A 25,298-nucleotide genomic window follows, 5' to 3' on the forward strand; every position below is an offset into this window, starting at 1 on the left:
ATTTGTTCTAAGTCACCATGTTTACCTGCAATCTTGAATACAGTGGCTGAGATTGGAGTTGCAGTTCTGCCTAATTATGTTTTATATAAGTAGCTAGAGACACATATGTAGCATGCCAAAGGTGGAGAAGTAGAGAAGTCGTAGGTCTTTGTGTGCCATCTCCTGATGTAACCCTCAAAAATACATAAACATGCTTATTTATCCCTTTTTGTCACAATTGCTTAGTGTCAGTAGATTAGACCAACGACCCTCTTGTCCCCAGACAGCTGACAACGAGCTAACTTAATTGTTGCTACCCAAGCCGTACCGGAAACCCGATCGGTACCCCGCATGCGCAAATCTTACATCACTTCCTCTCTTTGCCAACATTGCGACATTCAATATATTTGAATGATACTGGCAGGGTCTGCAGCCTCAAAGTACGCAGCCTCAACGATCCTCAAGGGCCGCGTACTTAAAGACCGCTAAGGCCGGAAGTGCGAGGCTTGTGAAATGGGACGGTCTAGCCTCCGTTGCGTTGCCCAGGTTGTCTAGCAACCATGATACTAACAGCTGGAAACGTTTCATACAGCTTAGTTAGACAGAAATGAAGGAGAAAATCTTTTGTTCATTTGTTTGTTTGTTTCAACATGAGCTTTGATCATTCTCTAATTAAGGTCTGCTATTGAACGGCGTATATTTTAAAGTAAAGGCTTTAAAACCAAGTTAGTACAAACGTCACTAATGTCACATAACTTTGCCGACATGTGGCCAACAGTAATGTTTTAATGCTCTTCGTTATTAAAAATTTGCACATAAATAAGTGACATAATATTCAGTACTTACTTAAAGTTTACTCTTCGGGCGCCCCTCATCTGCCGTTTTTTTCCGGCAAAATTATCCACACCCACTGCCGTGCTATGCATTCTGGGATATGTTGGGCCATGAAGTATACAGTGCTAATCTTCTCTGTATCGTATCCAATTTAGCGTACGCGCTTGCCGAAGCAATAGTATACAAAACAGTATACAGTGCCACGTCCTTAAAATTCAGGGAAATGAAGGATGCATTTGAGGGCCGCATTTTGAGCAGCCTTCGAATTGGGACAGCCTTCGTCGCATCGCTGTGACGTAATCGGCCTTAAAATGCGGCCTTTAAGGCTGCAGACCCTGAATTGGGATACAGCCACAGTTAGCGCCCGGTTAGCTCCTAGCATTTCTCAACAGTTCTGCCTCCTTTTTGACTACCGGGACATTTGAACAATGGATAATCCGTATACAAACAAATTCATGCTTTTCTCCTCAACAGAGAGCGTTCCCCGATTGAACAACAGCGCTGTAAAATAAGAAGAATGGCGCCTAATACAGACTTTGTAATATGTCACGTGAAGATTCATCAGCCAGATGAAGTGTTTACTGACAATTGACAGTGATAGCGGACATCATCATCACTATTCTAATCAATCCTCTCCACACAGACAAGCATAAACACACTCGATAAACACACTTAATGACGCTAATTCAGTTTACAATAGGGTTCATTTGCTCAGTCAGCAGGTGGCGGTATCCTCGTACACTGGGGAGTAAACTGCCATTAAACAAACAGAAGAAGAAGAAAACCCCTGCACATGCGTGGTACGGATCAGGTAGACTTTGCACATGCGCAGTAAGGATCGAGGAGTCCTGATCTGTAACTATCTTTTTGTTTTTCGTTTTTGTCTACATTATATTGAAATGTTTCATTATTGGAAACATTTTAAGAGATACTTGTTATTCTTAACATCTTAACAGATACTCTGACCCGTAACTATCGTAAAACGCTTTGACCGGAAGTAGACACCTTTCGCGCATGCGGGGTACCGATCAGGTTTCCGGTACGGATCGGGTAGTGACATTGTTGCATGCGCAAATCTTACGTCACTTCCTCTTTTTGCCAACATTGCGACATTCAATATATTTGATTGATACGTGTCACTACCCGATCCGTACCGGAAACCCAATCGGTACCCCACATGCGCAAATCTTACATCACTTCCTCTCTTTGCCAACATTGCGACATTCAATATATTTGAATGATACGGTTAGCGCCCAGTTAGCTCCTAGCATTTCTCAGCAGCTCTGCCTCCTTTTCGACTGCCCGGGACATTTAAACAATGAATAATCCGTATCCGCAACAAATTTTTGCTTTTCTCCTCAACAGAGAGCGTCCCCTGATTGAACAACAGAAGAATGGCGCCTAATGACAGAGTTAATAATACAGACTTTGTAATATGTCACGTGAAGATTCATCAGCCAGATGAAGTGTTTGCTGGCAATTGACAGTGATAGCGGACATCATCATCACTATTCCAACAATCCTCTCCACACAGACAAGCATAAACACACTCGATTATCACTAAATCAAATTTAACACACGTTTGTAATGACGCTAATTCAGTTTACAATAGGGTTCATTCGCTCAGTCAGCAGGTGGCGGTATCCTCGTACACTGGGGAGTACACTGCCATTAAACGAAAAGAAGAAGAAGAAAACCCCTGCACATGCATGGTACGGATCGGGTAGACCCGATTTGTTCAGTCCGACTTTGCACATGCGCAGTAAGGATCGGGAGTCCCGATCTGTCACTATCTTTTTATTTTTTTTGTTTTTGTCTACATTATATTAAATGTTTCATTATCGGAAACATTTTAAGAGATACTTGTTATTCTTAACATCTTAACAGATACTCTGACCTGTAACTATCGTAAAACGCTTTGACCGGAAGTAGACACCTTTCGCGCATGCAGGGTACCGATCGGGTTTCCGGTACGGATCGGGTAGTGACAGACATTAATAACAACATCAGCTGGTAATTGGAGGCCAATTTGCCTCCTTAATAATGATTATAAGATCCTAGCTCAGATCTTTGCCAAAGGACTGAAAGCTGTTTTGAATGATATTATTGATGAAACTCAGTCTGGCTTTATGGCTAACAGACACATATCCAACAACATCAGACTTGTTTTTGACCTAATTGATTATGCAGATTTGTGTAGGGATGATAGCTTTATCTTATTTGTAGATTTCTGCAAAGCGTTTGACACGATTGAACATGGTTTTATTTTTCAGGCTTTGGACAAATTTGGCTTTGGCCCTTATTTTCAGAATGCAATTAAAACAATGTACAAAAATGTGAATTGCTCCATCAAACTACAAGCAGGTACATCACCTAGGTTTAACTTAAACCGCGGTATCAGGCAAGGCTGCCCCATCTCCCCATACTTATTTCTCATCTGTGCTCAACTCCTCTCTGATTATATTAAACGCAGTCCTCTGAAAGGTATAACAATTGCGGATGAAGAAATATTCATTAGTCAACTTGCTGATGATACCACTCTCTTTTTAAAAGATGCTTCACAGGTGCAGATGGCTATTAACACAATTAATGCATTTTCTTTAGCTTCAGGACTCCACCTAAACATTGGCAAATGTGAACTGCTTGCCCTTAGAAATTGTACCAGTCTATCTATTGCTGGCATCCCAGTGAAAGAGTCTGTCACTTACCTTGGTATAGTCATTAATAAAAATCAATCCACCAGGTGCTCCCTTAATTTCACTCCAATTTTGGACAAAACACAAAAAAAGCTAAATGCTTGGCTGCAGCGGGATTTATCCATTAAAGGGAGAGTTTTACTCACGAAAGCAGAGGGTTTATCTCGTCTAACTTATGCTGCTTTGTCTCTTGATGTAAATAAAGAAACCCTGGCAGATATTGACAGACTTATTTATAATTTCATATGGAAGAATAGAATTCATTATATTAAAAGATCAGTTTTATCCAACTCATACCAACATGGTGGAGTAAACTTTCTTGACTTCTCCTCATTAAACAATGTGTTTAAAATAAACTGGATTAAACAATTTTTCAGGAACCCAACCTCAATTTGGAACTTTATTCCCAATTATATTTTCTCAAAAATTGGTGGTCTTAACTTTCTTTTGCTTTGTAATTACAATATCGATAAAATCCCTTTAAAACTATCCAACTTTCATAAACAAATGCTTCTTTCCTGGTCATTGATTTATAAACACAATTTTTCTCCACATAGATACTATATTTGGAACAATAGAGACATTTTATACAAACATAAATCTGTGTTTTTAAGTAATTGGTTTGATAATGGGATTCATCGTGTTGCACAACTTATAAATCCAGCTGGAGGTTTACTCTCTTACTCAGAATTTTTGAATACATATGGTCTTCCTGTTCCACCAAAGGAATATGCCATAGTGTTTGATGCTATCCCTGCTGGGGTCTTAATGTTGTTTAGAAATCTTGTTGTTAGTGATTTGACCCCTTTACCACTGGATCCTGCTGTTACTTATGTCGGTCAGGTGTGTTTCCCTTCTGTAAGGAGGAAAAACAACCGTGAAATACGAACTCTGTTTCAAAAAGACAGAACTTGTGTCCCAACGGCTGTCGCCTACTGGAATAACTTATACCAGGACTTGGAATGGGAGAAGATTTGGACCTTACCGTCGAAATTTCTATTAAATAACAAAGTAAAGGAAATATCTTTTAAAGTTATTCATCGTTTTTACCCAACTAGGTCTTTTCTTGTACGTTATAAAAAGGACATTGATGTTAACTGTACATTTTGTAGTTGTGTGAAGGAAGATATTTCTCATTTATTTTGGTCATGCTTATACACGAATCTTTTCTGGCAAGAATTTTGTGTTTTTGTTGTTTCCTTTATCCTTTCTGAGTTCTCTCTTTGTTACGAGAAAATATTGTTTGGTTTCTTTAAGTACCCCATGCACAGGGCAAACGAATTTTATTTGATTAACTTATTGATATTATTGGCCAAATTTCATATACATAAGTCGAAATTTTCTAACGCAAAACCATCCTTTCGGTGCTTTTTAAATGAAACCAAACAATATGTTAAAACCATACAACATTCTCAAAATCAAAAAGCTGTCAAAACCATAAACCTATGTTCCCTGTTCAATATCATGTGATTCTATAATAGACTGTGTCTATTTTGCTTTTTTATACGAACCCCCTGACATTGTGTTTGCTATTTTGTATTTGTATATCTGTATTTTGTGCTTTTTCAATAAAAAAAAAAAACAAAAAAAAAAAAAAACCATCAGCTGGTTGTAAGCTAACATTATGCCAGCTAATGTTAGGCTTGAATGGCCCATAAATCACAGTTTCCCTCTGATAAACAGTTTCATTACATTCTCTTGTCATTTGAGAGTCCAACAATGTTAGATTCGCTTCAAAGAAAGTTTCACTACCAATGACAGACAGAAGCTAACAGAGGCTAATAGCAGCTAACAGAGGCTAACAGTAGCCGTTACCAACAGAAAACTTCAGAATATCCTCAGCAACTCAACTCAGTGTCTCAGTCATTGTACAGAAGTGAGCTTCACTGGCTCACTGACCTCTCAAAGTTTTACAACGTCCTTCAGAGTACACAGACGTGGATATATTTTGACAGCTGAGATGAAAGGGTTACACTCCCCACAGATGAATAGGAGGCAGAGTTGTTTGTCATACACCGGCCACTGTCGCTAGGATTATGCACTCGAAGTGAGGGTGTAAAGGTGCCAGTGTACCCTCCTCATTGGTCACTTAAAGCACTGCTGCAATACAGTCACTTCTATGTATGCTTACTGTTAAGGAGCAGGGAGCCGCTGCAGTATTCTCCCAAACGATAGGTGTAGCCACACACAGACAATGCTGCTACATCAGTGCTGACACAGCAAAAGAAGAAGTAAAAGCCAGAAGAAAATACATAACAGAGTGGATTTTTTCTTCATGTACACAATATCTCAACTCAAGCATTTCTTTCTGTATATTGTGTAAATTCATCAGAACAGCGATAAAAACCATTTCATATTTAGGTGTGTTTATTGCAAGGTTCAAAGGAAACTCATGTAGCATTACTTTGCTACATTAGAATAATTTCGATACGCTATTTCTGATCTGTGGTAGTTAGAATACTTCATTCAGCTACTGTTTGTACTACTCTTAAACTGAGTGGGAGGAGACCAGAGTGAAAACGTCAGCAATCAGCTATCTAATTCAGCCACATCTCTCTTTGACTTGATCTTTACATCACATCATGAGTAATATTACTAAGTCCACTTCCTCTGTTAGACCACTGCAAGTAGACGCTTTGGCACCACTCTGAAGCCTCTCTGTAACTTCCTCTCAGTGGCTGTATCCACTCAAATGACAAACACTGTCTAATTTCTGGTTGATCACACAGGATGAATGGGTCACTGTGTTAGATTGATGGCTAAGAGTGTGTATCTGACTTCTAGCTAGTATTTTACACATTTTTCCCCTGTGTGTTAACGAAGTAATGAAGTACTTCCTGTGGTACTGATGAAGGTAAAATAGTTCTCTCTAATGACATATTACTTAACTCATCTTTTATTCGCACTTGTAATAGATGCAATTGATTTTATATTTTTTATGAGTGCAGCAACAGCAGGATTTGTCATCATGTGACCGTCATTGAGATAACCACTGCTTCCTGGAAGCAGTCCCTGCAGCCAGTCTTGTTCTCACTTATCATGTGATGGACAACACTGGATTACATAAATCAGTTGGTCTGCACACGCAAGTGTGTATGTGTCTTTGTGCAGAAGTTGTGTTGCACCCTGCAACTCCGGAAAAAGGATTCACATTTGCACGCTTTCTTTATTGAGTTGAATCTGCTGTGCAGTTATATTACAAATATTTCTTGTCATAATAATCAAATTATAGTCTTTCTGTAATGTGTTTTTTTAATCATTGTTTATTACTTTCTTACTTCATACTGTGTCGTTTATTTATCAAGATGAGGCTTCAACATTCAAAGCTGATTGCTCTCAACAGCGCATTACACTGCTGTGCTGCCTTAAAGCCGCCAGAACACAGAAACGCTGTTTCCCAGAATCCTGCTGATGTCATTTGACCATCACACCTCCTTTGACCAGGGTCCCACTGGCAATGTTTACTTCACACGACACGGGACAATTAATAAATCCCAAATTCTCTGCTGCACCCATTCAGAGGCCCCTCGTTACTCATCTGTGCCTTCTGCAATGCACACACACTCACAGACAGACACACAATGTATATCAATGTGTCTGTTTGTCAGACCATGCAAGGCTTTTTAGCTCTGAAACTCCTGCTCATCCATGTAAGGTCTTTTAAACAAGGAAAAGTTGTTCCGTTAAGTCAGTCAGAATTGGATTATGTTTGAACTAGAACAAGAACAGCTGTTTTCATTACTGATTTTTTTTTAATTAATCATTTAAGTAATCAGTGCAGCATTAGCATTTTGCAAACCTAAACTATGAGGTCATTCATAGAGGAGGATGACATCATCTCTGAATTCACATATCTTGCAGCAAAACTGGCTGCAAACCTCAAGAACTCTGAAATAATCTGTGGGCAGGTCCTCAACAGTACGTGTTGCAACTTAGTTTATTACCTACAGAACAGGAAGACCTCAAAATAAGACCGTTGCTCATCCAAACAACCCCAAACTCTGCACTGCACTTCCTCTTTCAACACCAAGTTTCAAGGGCGCTACATTGACAAATGTTTTGGGCCAAAGTTCTTTATCTCAACAATTGGTGTTTTCATTCCCTTTGCCACAGGTGCATTAGATCAAGCACCTAGCCGTGCAGCCTGCCTTTACAAGCATTTGTGAAAGAATGGTTCTTTTTACAGAGCTTTTTGAATTTGAGTGTGGTACTGTAATAAGATGCCACCACCGAAACTAGTCAGTTTGTGAAATTTCTTCCCTTCTAGATAATCCACCATTAACTGTAAGTGGTGTTATTTTAAAGAGGAAGCGTTTAGTAACCACAACAACTCAACCACCAAGTGTCCGGCCGTGTAAAGTTGCTGAGTGGGTGGCACCAAGTGCTGAGTCGCAGAGAGGGTAAAAGCCACAAACGCTCAGCTGATTGCTGATTTCCAAACCTCCTCTGGCATTAACATCAGCACCAAAACTGCATCAAAGGAGCATCATGGCATGGGTGTCCATTTAGGTTTAGGAAAAGATTTAGGGTTTTGTTTGTTTGTTTTTTACCTTATCCGAATAATAAGTTATCAGAGTTTTACAAGGATAAATTGACTACTTGAGTAATTGAAGTAACATGTCCCTGTCAGGCTAGGTTCCCTGCTTGATCAATAATCCTGTATAGTTTTTATTTTACTAATATAAGTATATAGACATTTTTTTCTTATATTCTTAACTGTATATGTGTAACAATTTAAATTTATACTTTTATTTTATACTTTAAATTTATTTATTCGTATTATATTGGTTCGATGGAAAATACAGGGTGGGCCATTTATATGGACACACCGTAATAAAATGGGAATGGTTGGTGATATTAAAGTCCTGTTTGTGGCACATTAGTATATGTGAGGGGGCAAACTCCTCAAGATGGGTGGTGACCATGGTGGCCATTTAGAAGTCGGCCATCTTGGATACTACTTTTGTTTTTTCAATAGGAAGAGGGCCATGTGACACATCAAACTTATTGGTAATGTCACAAGAAAAACAATGGTGTGCTTGGTTTCAACGTAACTTTATTCTTTCATGAGTTATTTACAAGTTTCTGACCACTTATAAAATGTGTTCAATGTGCTGCCCATTGTGTTGGATTGTCAATGCAACCCTCTTCTCCCACTCTTCACACACTGATAGCAACACCGCAGGAGAAATGCCAGCACAGGCATCCAGTATCCGTAGTTTCAGGTGCTGCACATCTCGTATCTTCACACCATAGACAATTGCCTTCAGATGACCCCAAAGATAAAAGTCTAAGGGGGTCAGATCGGGAGACCTTGGGGGCCATTCAACAGGCCCACGACGACCAATCCACTTTCCAGGAAACTGTTCATCTAGGAATGCTCGGACCTGGCACCCATAATGTGGTGGTGCACCATCTTGCTGGAAAAACTCAGGGAACGGTCCAGCTTCAGTGCATAAAGAGGGAAACACATCATTATGTAGCAATTTCAAATATCCAGTGGCCTTGAGGTTTCCATTGATGAAGAATGGACCCACTATCGTTGTACCCCATATACCACACCAAACCATCACTTTTGTTGTTCCAACAGTCTTGGAGGGATCCATCCAATGTGGGTTAGTGTCAGACCAATAGTGGTGGTTTTGTTTGTTAACTTCACCATTCACATAAAAGGTTACCTCATCACTGAACAAAATCTTCTGCGTGAACTGAGGGTCTGTGGTGGGGCGTGGTCTGCGGTGCAGGTGCGTCCGCACAGCACCGCAGACCACGCCCTACCACAGGGTCCTGTTCCAATTTTTGTTTTGCCCATTCTGCAAATTCTGTGCGCCGATCTGGGTCATCCTCGTTGAGATGCTGCAGTAGCTGGAGTTTGTAAGGGTGCCATTTGTGAGTAGCTAATATCCGCCGAAGGGATGTTCGACTGACCACTCTCCAGTGACATGCGGCGAGTGCTACGCTGTGGGCTCTTGCTGAATGAAGCTAGGACAGCCACTGATGTTTCTTCGTTAGTGACAGTTTTCTTGCATCCACATTTTGGCAAATCCAACACTGAACCAGTTTCACAAAACTTAGCAAGCAGTTTGCTAACTGTAGCATGGGAGATGGGTGGTCTCGTAGGGTGTCTTGCGTTGAAATCTGCTGCAATGACCCGGTTACTACGTTGACCAGATATCAACACAATTTCGATTCACTCCTCACGTGTTAACCTCTTCGACATGTCAATGGCTGTGAACAAAGAGAAACTTGTAAATAACTCATGAAAGAATAAAGTTATGTTGAAACCAAGCACACCATTGTTTTTCTTGTGACATTACTAATAAGTGTGATGTGTCACATGGCCCCCTTCCTTTTGAAAAAACAAAAGTTGTATCCAAGGTGGCCGACTTCTAAATGGCCACCATGGTCACCACCCATCTTGAGGAGTTTGCCCCCTCACATGTACTAATGTGCCACAAACAGGACTTTAATATCACCAACCATTCCCATTTTATTACTGTTTGTCCATATAAATGGCCCACCCTGTAAATACCCAGAAATTCAGTTCTGCCGTGCAAAAACTGGTGTATGTTCTGAATAGCTACAATAAAGTAGACATCCTCTTCTATTCTACTGGAGAAGCATGTGGAAAAGGGAGTCTCTATCCTTACTGGCCTGGTCTCCAGCGGCAAGAGAGTTAGGCCAAGTTAAGCAGCTGATACTGTTTCTCAGATGTGTTTAGAGGCCAGGCACAAGCAGACAAAGATGTGCTTGTGTAGCAGTACCTCATACCCCACCACTGTGATAAGAGAGCAAGCTCACCTGCAGGGCTTTCCAGGGAGGGGAGGTGGATGCCCCTCACCTCTCCCTACGCAGCGCTCATGAGACACTTTGAGTTTCAAATGGTAAAAAACATTTGGTAAACATAAGTAGACGTTTTAATTAACATGCTGGCTCTTTTAAAGCCTTTTGCCAGAAATGTAGAGCAGGTTAATGAAAAGTAAAAGAAAGAAGGAGGACTCGCTTGTTGCTTGTTGGTAAATAGAGAGCATGGCACTGAAAAAGAAGAAGAAGAAGACTGCTTTTTTTGGCAGCTCCAAATCCTCCATGCAGCAGGTCGATGCAGGACAACCACTAGGTCGACACATATTGACCGCTGAGTCACTGCTAGCTGACCGTCCTGTGGGAGACTGTGTATCTGTAGTGGTGGATCAATAAAGAGCCCATAAAGTATCGTACGCATTAGACCTGTCTGACTGAGACATTTTTCTTGTGCAAGACCTTCGCCCAGGGCTACTGATATCTTCTAGATGCTTCTTCATATCTATCTATCTATCTATCTATCTATCTATCTATCTATCTATCCTATTCTATTTTCCTTGCTGTCATCACATAGTTGTTCTATCAGAGTCACTCCCACTGTTTTGTTTACAGTGCTTTCAGCAGTGTTTGCAAGAGTACGACTGTGGACAATAAATTGTATCGGGACATAGGGCGACACAGTGTAATGAAATAGTCAAATAGTCAGCCTTACCCACTCAGCAGTGGTTTCCAAACAAAACTAGTACATACTGTATTTACTGTACCTGATGAACCAAAGCTACTGTGCAGCAGGTTTTGGGGGGGGGGGTGGTTAAATGGTGTGATGAAGTTTCTAAAAGAAGTCAGTTCAGCCTCTGCAGCGTTCAGGAGTTGCTCGACAGTTGTGTTTAGTGTTCACTGTCGACTGTGCTGGCAGTATATTTTCTAAGAACATGTCAGCACTCTCCTGGTGTGTTTACTGAAATCACAGCAGGTTCCTGAAAATAAGGGAAGGTATTAACAGGCGGCTGGTTTTTGTCCCAGCGTTGATGGCTGGCCCGGTGATAAAAATCACAGTTACACACGCGCAAACACGACTAAAGCGAATGTCTACCCCAGGGATAGCTCTGTTATAATCCCATGACACATGTGTGATGAAACAAAGATCTTATATCTGTAACATTTCAGTTTAGTCTTTTGTTTTTGGTGCTGGTGGTCATGCAGAACAAAGCAGCATATGTCTTCTCATACACACACACAAAAAGCCAAAGAGCTAAGCTAGGAGGTAAGACAAGATATTTTCTGGTTTCTAGGAAAGACAGTTATGTGAGAGCCATGCTGGACCTGCACCTGCACCTGCTGAATGTGTGCATGACCCTGCATGCAAACTTTAAAAGAAGCTGCTGGAACTGTTCCAACTGGGCAAAACTGGTTCAGCGCAACAGATTTAAAGGGCTTTTGTAACTCTATAGTTTCCAGGCATAGAACGGTTCTACTTTTCACCTCAACAGTGTTTATCCCACAACTACAACTTATTCCTGTTCATTTTTAGCTCCTTAGACATTTTGTGGTGTGCAGACAGACAGGGTTCAGAGTTCTGCTAATAAAATGCTAACTGAGATTTTGTGTCTGTACAGTAACTAGACCTGTAATGAACATTGTCTGGTCACAGTTTTACTTTTTTAGGAGGGACATTTAGGATGTGTTCCTGTGAAGCTGACAGAATGACTTATATTTTTATGTAGAAGAACCTGGTCAATTAGTTTTGTTGGTTTAAGAAGTATTTTTGTTTGTTTGTTGTAAATACCATTATAAAATCTTCCCATCAGTGTAATATTTTCCTGATATGACTTTTTTTTCTGGTTCATTCTTATGTTTTTGGCATTGCTGGATAAGTGGCGCAACTGACTTTATGGGGATCCTCCACCAAGGCCAATGCTCTGCGTTTCTATTTTGAATAAAGCGATCTAAATATGCAATATGCATTTTGTTTTGGTTTTTTTATACTCTTACTGACAGACAGACAAAGAGATAAATATCACTGAGCACATAAATCCACCGCAGTGGGAGCAGGATAAAATAATCCACGCGTCTCCTGGAGCAGCATCACCCGTCAAACAGAGCCTTTTCTAAAGTGCCGTTTCCCACGCCTCACCACCCTCTAGTGAACCTTGTTGCCGTGGGTGAGGAGAGAGAGGTGATGCAAGGGGCAGCACTGTGAGGGGGGTCACGGAGAAAGAAAAAGCTGCTGCTCATGTGCTGAACAAACGACAAGGCGAAAAATGACATAAGTTACGAGCCAAATAGCAGTGAGAATTGCAATTTCCTGAGTTGTATTTGCATAGATGGGTTTTTTCTTTGTTTGTTTTTTGTAATTAATTTAGGTTTATTTACACAGCCCTCTTTCTCAAGCATCTTTAATTACGTTAGAATTTTTGCATACCACACAGATCCTGTCCCACACTGAATCATATTGCATGCAATTCAAATGATTCTAATAATTTTCATTGGTTTAGAGAGCCTTGGTGCCCTTCAGATAAGATTTTAAAGAGTGACACTGTTTTTTGTGCGGTGACCCGTCTCTCTATGAGGGAAGTGGAATCAAAGTCAGAAAGAAAACTGTCACGCATCAGTGTTTGTGTTAATATGGCTGCTCTGAACTGCTGTAAAAAATGTAGACCACTTTTTAAACCAGTAATACTGTCATAGCTGCCCTTTAAAGGGATTAGTGTCTGATTATTTTAGGCCTCAACAAGTCATTTTTAAAAAAGATAATTTTTTTCAGTGGGGCTTGAAGTCTTTTTCAAGTGCAACTTTCTGTCGTCTGATTGACGTCAGCGGCCAGCGGTTCACTCTAAAATAGGTCTCATGGCTAAGTTAGGAAACTCATAGCATACTGCAGGAATGTTTAAAACAACAAACAATGTAGACGGCTGCAATTCCTTTCTTCACATGTTCAAAGAGGCTCGTTTCAAAGGATGGCCAGCTCGAGTCAGCACTTCAGTGGATGTTTCTAAAATTTGCCCAGCTCTTTGCGTGGTTTTGATCACATGAAAAGTTATCAAAGAGATCTCAGCGGTTTATGTTCTCGTGTGCTGTTGACCCACGTGTACCGAAGAATCACTTGAGCTGTGTGAATGGTTTTATTTTCAGCCCAAGTAGCACTCCCAGACACACTCCCAGATTATGAGTCCAGAAACTGTTATGATTGGCTGAAGCTTTCATAATTATCACATACTTCAGTGTCTACATCCAAAGACAATAGTCATATGTCTCCCCAGCAGCCGTAAATTACACAAGGAATCTGCACTTGAAGCCGCAAAGTTTTGGACTCGTCAACTTAAATGAATATCTCTCTTAATTTTGTTTTTAAAGGAACGCCATTTAAATAAATACCTCCCTGCATTAAGTAGATAAAATATTCATCCATTACTTATAGATAATGAGTATTGATGCTTTAAATACGCCATCGTTCGTATTTGTTCACCTGACGACTATTCTGAGGACAGCATATGGTTTTTCTTATTTGCTGCTCGTGATGTTGGCCTGTCGTGATCCATCAGTCCACAGCTGAGTATCCATCCATGCAGTGTTTAAACAGCCAGGGAAGATTTATGACTCTCTGACTCTTGATTTTCAAGGTTTTAATATAAAAAAACAATGACTGCCTTCACATTACTCAGACTTTGTAACAATTAAAAGCATTTTGAAGTTCCTCTTACAGAAGTAGCATCATCTGACTTAATCCGTGGCTCTTCTTCACAGCATGTCTTTGTCCTGTCTTCCTCCCCTCACTCTCAACCATTCGCGGCAGATGGCCGCCTGGTTCTGCCAGGGATTTCTTCCTGTTAATAGTTTTTCCTTCCCACTATCACCAAAGCGCTTGCTCATAGGGGGTCATTCAATTGTTGGGGTTTTCCCTGATTTCTCTGTATGATTGTAGGGTCTTTACTTTACAATATATAAAGTGATTTTACTTGATATTGGATTGATACCAAAATTTTCAGTATCACAATGTAACAAAGGGCAAATGTACAAGAGTCCTTTAATGTTTTAGGAGCTTTGGATTTTATGAGCAAAGCTTGAATTTCTGTAGCGATTCTTCCTTAGGCTGAGATTTGGCAGGTTTATCAGCGATCATGTTGTTGCTGTGTGAATAATCACAACACAAGGGTCAAGTGTGTGGAGGCCGCTGCCTGCTGAATGCATTGCCTGGGCATTCCCTAACAGAAAAGGTGGTGATGCTGGTTAAAGTGTTGTAATTTTGTATTTTCTAATTGGTTTTTCATTTTTCATCTTATCCTGGGCATTTATGCTGACAAACTTTACCAAACTGACAAGACTAAAACTAAGGACATTAGTTTAATTAATTTTGGTTAGTTTTTTTTCTTCTTCTTCTTTTTTTTTAACAAAAGTCTATTTTTATTTTCATTTTGTTTTCTTTTGTTTAACTGAAACGCTTCACCACATGCTTCATCACCAACTGCTTCCTGCTTTTGATTAATTTGTTCTTACATTGTTTTTATTGTTTTACATTGCTGTTTTATTTACTGTTACATTGTTTTATATTTCAATTTCTTGTGTTGTAAAGCGCTTTGTGATTTTTTTTTTATCTGTGAAATAGGTAATTACTTACTTACCTACTTACATTTGCATTTAGCTATTTTCTTTTTACATTTTTCAGTTTTGTTTTATTTAATCATTAGAAGCAAATTGTTTTAGTTAATGTGGATTTTAATAAACTAAAACTAAACTAATAAACTTAAAAATAATTTGCAAAAGTTTTCACAGAATGTGATTATTCATGTCTTAGTTAGTGGCCAGATCTTAATCTACTTTCGATTCATCCCTAAAAGGGAGTTTTTCCTTCCCGCTGTCACCAGGTACTCGCTCATAGGGGGTCCTGTGATTGTTGAGGTTTTCTGTCTATCGTAGGGTCTTTACCTTGTAATATAAAACTGCTTGAGGCAGCTGTTGTTGTTGCTATGTAAATATAGAATTGAACTGAAATTCATGTCATTTATTTTAAACTTTATTTTTAACTTTCTCTCTTTACAGATGACACATCCTCTAAAGAAGTCAGCAGGGTAGGTGTTTACTTTATTTATCATCTTATTTTATATATTACATTCTGTATATTATAACATAATATTGTCCTTCAGTAACTGTAAAAATGGCTTGATGCTATTTAAGAACTGCACACACTGAAACAGTTGTGTTTGTCCTTGTCCTTACTTTATTTAGTCTAGTGCCTTTGTATGACTTTGTCAAAGGGATAACATCAATATAAAGAATAAGAAAACATATGGTTGGACCATAAACGCATCATGTGTGTCACAGTTGTTGGGAAAGTTAGAAAGGTTCAATGGCTATTGTTACACATACTGCATGTTCACACCTTTGTCATTCACACCATCAGAAGACCGGGTGTCAGCACCCACAGCGAGGCCATGACGCTGAGGAGAAGGAACTAACACATGCACACACAGGGGAAAAAAGGGGGAAAAAATTAGGTCCACTTGGCCCCTCAGTGCGTCACCCATACGTCTGTGCAAACAGGATGTGGGAGGATAGAAGGCGTCCCATGGGGAAGGGTTTCTAGTACGCCACTCTCCTTGCCGTCCTGTCCTCACACTCACGGCAGGAGCAGAACTAGACCGCTCTCTTGCCCCGTACTAGCCGGGAGGTTTGCCTCTTACATAACCGCAGTTTTAAGCTGAGGCTGACCAGCACAGCTTGCCAGAGCTCTAATCAGAACTGTGGGGATCTGGTGGCCTCCTTGCAAAACTGCAGGGGGATCCCTGAGCTAGAGTCTAAGGGTGGGGCGGGGAGTAATGTTATGATGAATGGCTTTGTCTTTGTGAATGGCATTAATCCCCTTTCACTGAGAAACAGAAAAAAAAAGTCATTTGACCTGGAGTAATCTGCAGTAACATTAGACTGAATGCAGTAGAGAATGAAGGTTGTTGTCAGGTTTTTCTGCCTCGTTGCACTTGCTGAATTTTGATATTCAATCTCAGTGTTTGTGCAAGACTGCACAGATCCAATTTCTTTGTGTCTTGTGTCCAACAGTACCAGGACACAAATGTGCAGGGTGTGGTGTACGAACTCAACAGCTACATAGAGCAGCGCCTGGACACTGGAGGAGACAATAAACTCCTGCTCTATGAGTTGTGCAACATCATCAAAACAGGTAAAAGTAAACATCAACCAAAAGTGGATTTTTGCAAAACCTCTCGCGATGAGCACGGCTTCAGATACTCTGGGTGTCATTTCAGCACCGTAATAGTGGAGGAGCAGGATAAGCTCAGATGCAGCAGGAAGTTTTGTCCGTTTAAAATCAAATTTGGTGCACATGTACTTTTCTAACACCCACTTTAGTAAACCCCACCCACATGCTGATCCAATAAACAAAAGTAAGGATAAGAATTACTTGCAAATTAGCAAAGCAAACCAAATCATGTTTGTCACTTACAGGCCAATAAACCAGAAAATTGAGTTATGTAAAAGGTTAAAAACAATCACTCTTTTTTATTTTATTGATTCAGTTCATAAAGTATTGATGGATTATTTGTTCCTGTTTCATATTATGACTCCATCTTAATGACTGGGAGAATTTCATAAGCAGTGATTCAAAGTTATACTTTTATAATGAATCTGAGTATAAAGGTTCACTTTATCCAAACCTCATTTCTCATTAACTGCTTGATCACTTGTGCACTGACTGCACCACCAGGCTCTCTGACTCCACATTGTATGATAACATGACCTATATATCTGTGTGAAGTAGGACTGGAAAGGAGAACTGGGAATGAGATGCACTGGATGGCAGTCAAAGCTGTCGGTCAGAGTACCCTTGTAGTTATCTAGGACATTGTTAATAGATTGGTATTAGATTACAACGGGGGGGGGGGGGTGTCTCTCTGTTGTCTTTATTTTTCTCGCTGATATCTGCCATTTATTTTATTTTATTTCATTTTTAAAATTTTATTTCAGGTAGTCAGATAGGGTTCAGGCAGAAGCACCAACTAATACAGTATTTAGTCAACAAAGAAAGCAGTATTTCATAATTATGAATAATTTCAGGTAGGTAAGGTAGGAGTTTTTAAAGCAAATATTTAAACTTAAAAAGATAAGATAAGATAAGATAACATAGCCTTTATTAGAGGTATTACAGCAGTAGGAATATATAATACTCCAGTAACAGAATAACGATCGATAGATAGATAGATAGATAGATAGATAGATAGATAGATAGATTACACACACATTCGCAGCATTTGGCCAGATTGTATTTTAGTCACTTGCTCTGCACATCTGTGTCTCATTTTTTTTTTCCTGCAGCAACTAAAGCTGATGGATTTGCACTTTACTTCTTGGGAGAATGCAACAATGTGAGTTCTGACTTCTTCTGTTTTTTTACTGATGCATCTCTGTGTATATGTTCCTTTTTTCTCCAGTTGTGCTTCACTTCCTGTTCTTGTCTGTTCTTCTCAACAGAGTTTATGTTTATTCACTCCAACGGCGGCCAAGGATGGGCCTCCATCCCTCATCCCCTCTGGCCCCATCGCATTTGGGACAACCATTGCCGCTCATGTTGCCAAGACTCGCAAAACACTGCTAGTAGAGGACGTCATGGGGGTATGTGTGGCTGTCATCCATCAACAGTGTAATATTTCAGTGCATCTAGTGTTTGACTACTTTATGTAGCTATAAACATATAATGAAATAATTCTTTCTTATTGGTCTCATTGGGTTAATGTGCTCAACACTGTCAAACTAAAGATATTAAAAAATAATCATAATAGGAGTAAATATATGAAACAAAAGGTAAATTAGTCAATACTAATTAATGAATTAATATTTTGTTAAGTGATCAAATATATTAAATTTATTGTAGGCATTCTTTAAGTAATTATTATGATTTATTTGGATGTTGCTGTTGTGTGAATGTACTTTTGCATTAATTCTCCTTTTTTAATATGTTTAATTAGTCTAGCGCAATTTTTGCAAATGTTTCTTTTGTGTTGCCTCAGTTTATTTTCCCTCATTTGTCGTCATTTTCTTTTCTCATTTCCTTCAATATTTCTGCTTCATTAGGCAAATGATGAGTATTTATGTATTGGGTCATTTAGTTTGTTATCCAGTTATGCTTTTGCCAGTATTTTCATTTAGTTACACATAATAAATTATCCCTCTTTTGATTTACACTTCACACTTTGAACGGGAGCAGATTTCAAAGGAGGTATAAGAAGAAGCTTCAGAATTCAGGGAAATATCAGCACAGGCACACTGTAGTGGAAACTCTTCAAGTTTAAAAGTCAAAACAAATCAGGTTCAGCTTTAAAGAAGCCTTAACTTTATTATAAGGTGTGTGTGTGTGTGTGTCTCTGTGAGTGTGTGTCAAAGTGAAATTCTTAAGAAAACAAGCGCATGAGACACATGTGGCGTACTTTTCATAGCAACAGATTTAGAAACAGGAGTTTCTTTGTAATCTTCATCAGTTAATACGCCCTGTGCAGTTCAGGTGATAATGTTCTTCGCTGGTCTTTGTGTTGCAGGACGAGAGATTCCCCGACGGCACAGGGCAGGACTCAGGGATCCATGTTCACTCTGTCCTGTGCCTCCCCATCATCACTGCCATCGGGGACCTCATTGCCATCGTGGAGCTTCACCGGCACTGGGGCAAGGAGCCCTTCAACCTCAGCCACCAGGAGGTCAGTCTGACCCAGACAAAACACACCAAGAGTGGGAGGCTGAAGCAAGGCTCACAGAACTACAGTTAGCCTGGTATTACCCTTAATCTGGATCTGTTTGAGATCTCTGTTAGCTTTGTGGGCTTCATTTTTATTGTCAAAAATATATAAAGGGGTATATTTGTCTCCAGATGAAAGTCTTTCTGTGAACAACAGTGCATTGAGCTGGAAAATGGCTTTACATATAGAGAATGTTGAAGCAGGTGTAGGCAGGGTGTATAAGCTTTAAAGATCAAATTTAAAATGCAGAGCATTTAAAATGCTCTTTTCATTTCTGGTCATCGTGTAGATATAATCGATATGTGAACAGCTTGTAAAAGTCAGCATAGTTTAAACCTGCATCAGTTTGTTTTTATCTACTTTAAAGGGGCTCAACAGGTAGCTATTTGCTTATTACACATTAATAACGCTCTTTTTTTGGCATTTTTAAATTTTTAATTGTTTTATTGTGTTTAGTGGTTTGCCATATTGAATTAATGTACAGTGTAAACTACTGCAAAACACTGAAGGTGCAAGTCAAAACCTCATAATAATGAGCTGAACGCTGACATGCTTTTTAAACCTGCAAAGTCCTGCTGTTATTTTTAGGAGTTGTTGTCCTCTTTTTAATCACATGTGGACAGTGAAGGTCTTTTCCGTAACTTGTCTTGCAGCTTTTATTTTTCATTTCATTGCTTAAATGCAAATATACAATAGAGATGCAGCAGGTTTGAGCCTGAGTTCCCAGAGTTGCGCTGAGTTTGTGGGGTAACTAGCTCTTCTGTGATTATGAGACTGCCTGATGTGCAGAACAGATAATTACGTTGAGATTGTGTCGTAGTGAGAAAATGTGATAAGCACAGATTAAACCTGCACGGTGTGACTTAATGTGTAAATTGCAATAGTATTTGTACTGCAGTTCTTTGGAGCTAAGCCTTGCTTTCTTTTCCAGGTTGCTACAGCTAATTTAGCATGGGCATCAGTTGCTATTCATCAAGTGCAGGTGAGCAAACCTCTGGAGAAGCAGAACTGAAAACTGAGTGTGTAACAGATACAGTATACAGTAACTCACTGAAGACTTGTCAGGGGAAAAGGCGAATCCTACCTGCTCCACTTATTACTGTATGTTCTCGAATGATTTTGTTTGTTCTGGTTCTGCACCTGTGTTTTTAATGGTTAAATCCACTGTGTACAAGAACTGAGTTGTCACCGACACCAGTCCAATCAACTGAGCCGTAGTTTCAACAAATAGCTCCCCAGGGACGTCATTATGCCCCAGTCCTGTTTTTATATGAACAGATAGCATAACACCTCAGAGAAGCAGTGTCCCACTGCAGCTCTGGCCACAATGGACCTCTGAGCCTGTGTGAGCAGTGCAGCCCTGCACTCCTGGGTTAGCTGCTCTCTATTCTCTGGGAAATTTTTGATACGTTTGTGTACTCACTCGTGACGTCTTTTTCCTTGTTGCTAGGTGTGCAGAGGCCTCGCCAAACAGACTGAGCTCAACGACTTCCTACTAGACGTATCAAAGTAAGAGCTGCTCCTGTTACAGTTTCCCTAACACCAAATAACTGATGCACAAAGTGAATATTGTTTGGTCTAATAAGTATCTTGTCCTCACAGCACGGCTGTGATAACATAAAACTTGTAGCCCACACGATAAAAGAGATTACTACATTTTAGGCAACCTAGCTTTCATGTCTTGAATGTGAACGTCATCAGAGCTTCCCATTTGTCAAACATCTCAATGCGCCATTTCTTCTTTTCGCACAGAACATACTTTGATAACATTGTGGCAATAGATTCTCTACTTGAACATATTATGGTGAGTGTGATTTCTGCAAGTACGTGTTCATTCACATTGTCCTCAAGGCTACACATCCTGGGAGTGTGTGTTAAATCATGTCTGTTAAAAAGACTAGCAATGCCGCAGTAACACAGATTCACTCCTATTACTTTCTAAAAATAATAGCGTGCTCATAATGATTATTCTTAACTAATTAAGTGGTTACATTAGTTTTAGATACATAGTAATCAATACGGTACTTTGTACATCTAAAACAGGCAAGTGTAAAATGTGGTTTTCCTGCTTCTTTTACTAAAACCTGCTTCTTTTTTTGTATGTTTTTGGTTGCCTTGTGACTGTGGTCTTAACTCAAGTCATCTGGTTCGAGCACTAAAATAAGAGGGGATGACTTGTAGTTTTTGCTTTTTTATAATTCTCCTCATTTAACTGTTCAGTCCCGAATCACTTAAACCAGCAGTGTTTTATCTGCTTTGATAGATGTAACTCCCAAGTTCTTGTCAGTCCCCAGTGTTGTTAATAAGATTCTGTCCCTGATGTTTTTGTTTTTTTTACAGATATATGCAAAAAACCTGGTGAATGCAGACAGGTGTGCACTCTTCCAGGTAGATCACAATAACAAAGAACTATACTCTGACCTGTTCGACATTGGGGAAGAGAAAGAAGGCAAACCTGTCTTTAGGAAAACCAAAGAAATTAGGTATGTACACTTTTTCTTTTTTTCTTTTTTTGCTTTAGTGTGCTCAGTGTGATGATTTTATTATTTTTAGACATGACTCACTTTTTGATCCTATGTTCAGAGTGCACCGTTTAAAATATTCTACTGGCCTCCTGTGACAAAATCTGCTAAAGTAATAAAAAGTATATGCAGTAGAAAAATAGCAATGGCATAGTAGAGTATTATTTTGCAGCATCTAAGCTGCTAAATTGAAAAAAAAAAAATAAAGAAGAAACATTAATTACATAAATGAGTTTATATTCTGTTAAAAGCAGAATTGTTTGAATTTTCATCTTTAAGTTTTAAACTTCATAAACCTATATTTATTCATATAGCTTATTTTTTCATTTGTATGTTTACATGCATGTATTTGTTTGCATTTTTTTTTCCAATTAATTTTTTTCATTTTTAAATAACATTTTTATATCTGTATCTTTTTACAATTCATAATACTTGTCTTATTTAAATTTTCATTTATTTTAACATTTATTTTAATAAATAAAACAGTAAATAGGAAAAGAAATTAGTAAATAAATACACAGTGAAATCACATAAAAAAATGAAAGCTATTTTAATTATTTTTGGCATGTTCAGTAACACATTGTGTATCACTGCCACAGATTTTTTGTTGTTCTCAAATCTGCAATGGTTTACAATTTGGACTGCAAATGTCCTAAATTAATTTCCGTATTGGTGATTTATTACTGAGTTTAAATGCAGATTATCTCTCTCCTTGTTTTTGTGTGTAGGTTTTCTATAGACAAGGGAATAGCTGGCCAAGTGGCTCGGACAGGGGAAGTCTTAAATATCCCAGATGCCTATGCAGACCCACGGTTCAACAGGTAAAACAGGCTCTAAGCCATTTTTACTTACTTTTACATTAAATAAATATCTTAAATAATGCTACTGAAGAGTTCTGCTTCAGTTACTTTTGCTTATTCAGTTGTATGCATAACACCGGCGCTAAGATACTACTACTTTTAATGGAGCCTTTCAGTATGCAAAAGCAGTTAAAACACAAACATGCTACAATGTATGAGTCACAAGATAAGCTGACAAAATCAACATAACTATGTCTTTTTGAACAGAGAGGTGGACTTGAAAACTGGCTACACCACGCGGAACATTCTGTGCATGCCCATTGTGAGCAGGGGGACCGTTATAGGTGTGGTGCAGATGGTGAACAAGTTAAGCGGAAGTGCCTTCACTAAAACAGATGAGAACAACTTTAAGATGTTTGCTGTCTTTTGTGCTCTGGCCTTACACTGTGCAAATGTGAGTACACCAAATTAGTCTTACACTTCTTAAAAGACTAACTAGTGTTGTCTAACTGCAAATGCATACCCCACTGACTTGATATCTTCCTGCACACACTTTTCAATCTACATACATTATAAGAACATTGTATATATGGCGTACCTCCAGGCCACAAGTGCTCAATTTTAACCATCTTATTTTGACATAACTCCAACTTTGACGTGGCGGCTTCATCGGCAACCAAAAATCACAGTCAAACGAATAAAGTGCAGTTTCTATTTAAAGCGTGCAGTGCTGTAAAAATGCATAATCACCGGGTGATTATCCCTTACATGTAACACAAACATTTCATGAATCATGCTAACTCTCAGAGCCTGCATTGTGTGGCCTGTCTGTCAGAGTGTGTCCTCGCTGTGGGGCCTGACTCACTGTCATCGCTTGCGACAAACTTACGCATGAGCAGCGTCACAAACTTGCTTTTAAAATTGATGCGAGATGTTAATATTTAAGATGCGAGGTCTGCATCCGTCCAGTGACAGGATTTGTGTTTAGTTGTAATTTATGCCTCGTGTCTCTGGGACGCTAACTTTGGCTTGCTTCTGACTCAAAGTGATTTACGGGTGAAGGTGTGATGCCTGGGGCCTTTACATGAACATCTAGCTTGAGGACAGGGATGCAAACCAGATGTGGAAATGCTATTTGGAGGCGTACACTACGACTACAACTTTAACTTTCACCGGAGAGACTGATAGAATTTTACATTGATATTATAAACAACATTTCTGTGGTATGTATAGCAGTGTTCAAGTTCTCACTTGGCATTTTAAAGACTTATTCCAGGTCTGTGATTTCCCTGCAGATGTACCACAGGATCCGACACTCTGAATGCATTTACAGAGTGACGATGGAGAAACTGTCTTATCACAGCATCTGCACATCAGAAGAATGGAAGACCCTCACCCAGCTCAACCTCCCTGCACCTATTTATAAAGAGATTGAAATGTGAGTGCCTCCTCTGGCGGCCTTCTAGGGAACTCATGTTTTGACCTTGAGTGTAGTAGACATGAGTGTACAGCCACATGTCTGTGAAAGGCACAATGACACAGCGCAGACCTGGACTGTGTCGCCCTGCAAGAAGAGTGCAAACACAAACACAGTGCAGGAAGGACCGTGTCCTATAGATGTCAACCTGTCAGTTTAAAACTCTCAGATCTCAGAAGTCCCTTAATCTGCATGTTGTCTCCTTTTCCCAGATCTGCTGATCATGTTAATTTAAACCTTTTGCTCCCTCCTCCAGGTTCCACTTTGACATCAGTCCCTTTGAGGAGATCTGGCCTGCCATTTTTATCTACATGGTTCATAACTCCTGTGGAAAGACCAGGTAGCGTCAGCAATATTGTTTACACAAGACTACGACTCAAACAACAAGAAACTAAATGGAATAAATAGTAAATAAACAAACATACACTACCAGTTTCTTTGCCTTTTTTCCCCTTAATACAGCTTTGAGCTGGAGAAGCTGTGCCGGTTCACCATGTCCGTAAAGAAGAACTACCGCCGTGTGCCCTACCACAACTGGAAGCACGCAGTGACGGTGGCACACTGTATGTACGCCATCCTACAGAAAACCTCTGGGATCTTCACAGAGCTAGAGGTTTGCTTCTTGTTGGGTCTGCTAGGAAAATAACTGGATCAACATCTGCTGTCACTGTGTGCTTTCAAGAAAATGTGTTTTTATTTGCCCACCATTTTACAGAAGAAGGGTTTGCTAATAGCCTGTCTTTGCCATGATCTGGACCATCGGGGGTATAGCAATGCCTACCTCCAGAAGTTTGACCATCCACTGGCTGCTCTGTACTCAACCTCCACCATGGAGCAGCACCACTTCTCTCAGACTGTTTCTATCTTGCAGGTAGAGATCCACAATACAGAATTTAGGGTACCTTGAAAATCAACATGTTAACCTTTAATCTTATTTCCACAAGTGTTTAATAGGAAATAAAGAACCTATTACTCAATGGCTCAGTCACACTAGAGTAAAAATATGAAAGCACCTCGCAGTGACTAGGAAAAAAGATCAGTGGTTGCCAAGTTATTGCAACGAATTTGTTTCAAATTCTGCAACCAGTTTCAAAGGTAATTACACAGCTTGAGTGTAACTACCATTACACTCTTATCCTCTGGGCAACTATGTTTGATCACAAGGTGAGTGCACACGTTGCCTGGTGGGAGGCAAACAACTGCGCTCCATTTTGGACTGACTGCAAACAATAATTGCCTCCTAATTTATTAATGTGGACAAATTGCCAACACGCTGCAATAAATTGGAGTCAGTATGCGCCAATAACTTGTCTGTGACACATCTGTGGACTCAACCGGTCCAGATGACAGCTAATAGTCAAATTATCCCAAACAGATTGTATGAGATCGCCACCGTGATTCCATTCATAAGACAGCAGAATGACAGCAGACTCACTCCGTCTTATTCCCGTTTT

General features: G+C 39.5%; 1 protein-coding gene across 3 annotated transcripts in view; it reads left to right on the forward strand.

Annotated features, from left to right (window-relative positions):
• The window catches only part of pde10a (phosphodiesterase 10A), a 66,460-nt gene that overhangs the window by 35,089 nt on the left and 6,073 nt on the right, over positions 1 to 25,298 (forward strand). For all 3 annotated transcript variants that reach the window (XM_085478037.1, XM_085478035.1, XM_085478036.1), the window contains 15 exons: positions 15,348 to 15,376; positions 16,362 to 16,482; positions 17,634 to 17,683; positions 17,790 to 17,930; positions 18,851 to 19,006; positions 19,977 to 20,027; positions 20,496 to 20,554; positions 20,798 to 20,849; positions 21,386 to 21,528; positions 22,296 to 22,388; positions 22,635 to 22,821; positions 23,663 to 23,805; positions 24,101 to 24,184; positions 24,307 to 24,457; positions 24,560 to 24,715. In XM_085478037.1, the coding sequence (XP_085334163.1) occupies positions 15,348 to 15,376; positions 16,362 to 16,482; positions 17,634 to 17,683; positions 17,790 to 17,930; positions 18,851 to 19,006; positions 19,977 to 20,027; positions 20,496 to 20,554; positions 20,798 to 20,849; positions 21,386 to 21,528; positions 22,296 to 22,388; positions 22,635 to 22,821; positions 23,663 to 23,805; positions 24,101 to 24,184; positions 24,307 to 24,457; positions 24,560 to 24,715 (1,616 nt within the window). The remainder of the gene's footprint in view (positions 1 to 15,347; positions 15,377 to 16,361; positions 16,483 to 17,633; positions 17,684 to 17,789; positions 17,931 to 18,850; positions 19,007 to 19,976; positions 20,028 to 20,495; positions 20,555 to 20,797; positions 20,850 to 21,385; positions 21,529 to 22,295; positions 22,389 to 22,634; positions 22,822 to 23,662; positions 23,806 to 24,100; positions 24,185 to 24,306; positions 24,458 to 24,559; positions 24,716 to 25,298) is intronic.

Source organism: Copadichromis virginalis, linkage group LG13 (genome assembly GCF_057382275.1).
Source record: "Copadichromis virginalis isolate Kocher_CV1m ecotype Utaka linkage group LG13, C_Virginalis_male_GT1.1, whole genome shotgun sequence".
NCBI classification, from domain to species: domain Eukaryota; kingdom Metazoa; phylum Chordata; class Actinopteri; order Cichliformes; family Cichlidae; genus Copadichromis; species Copadichromis virginalis.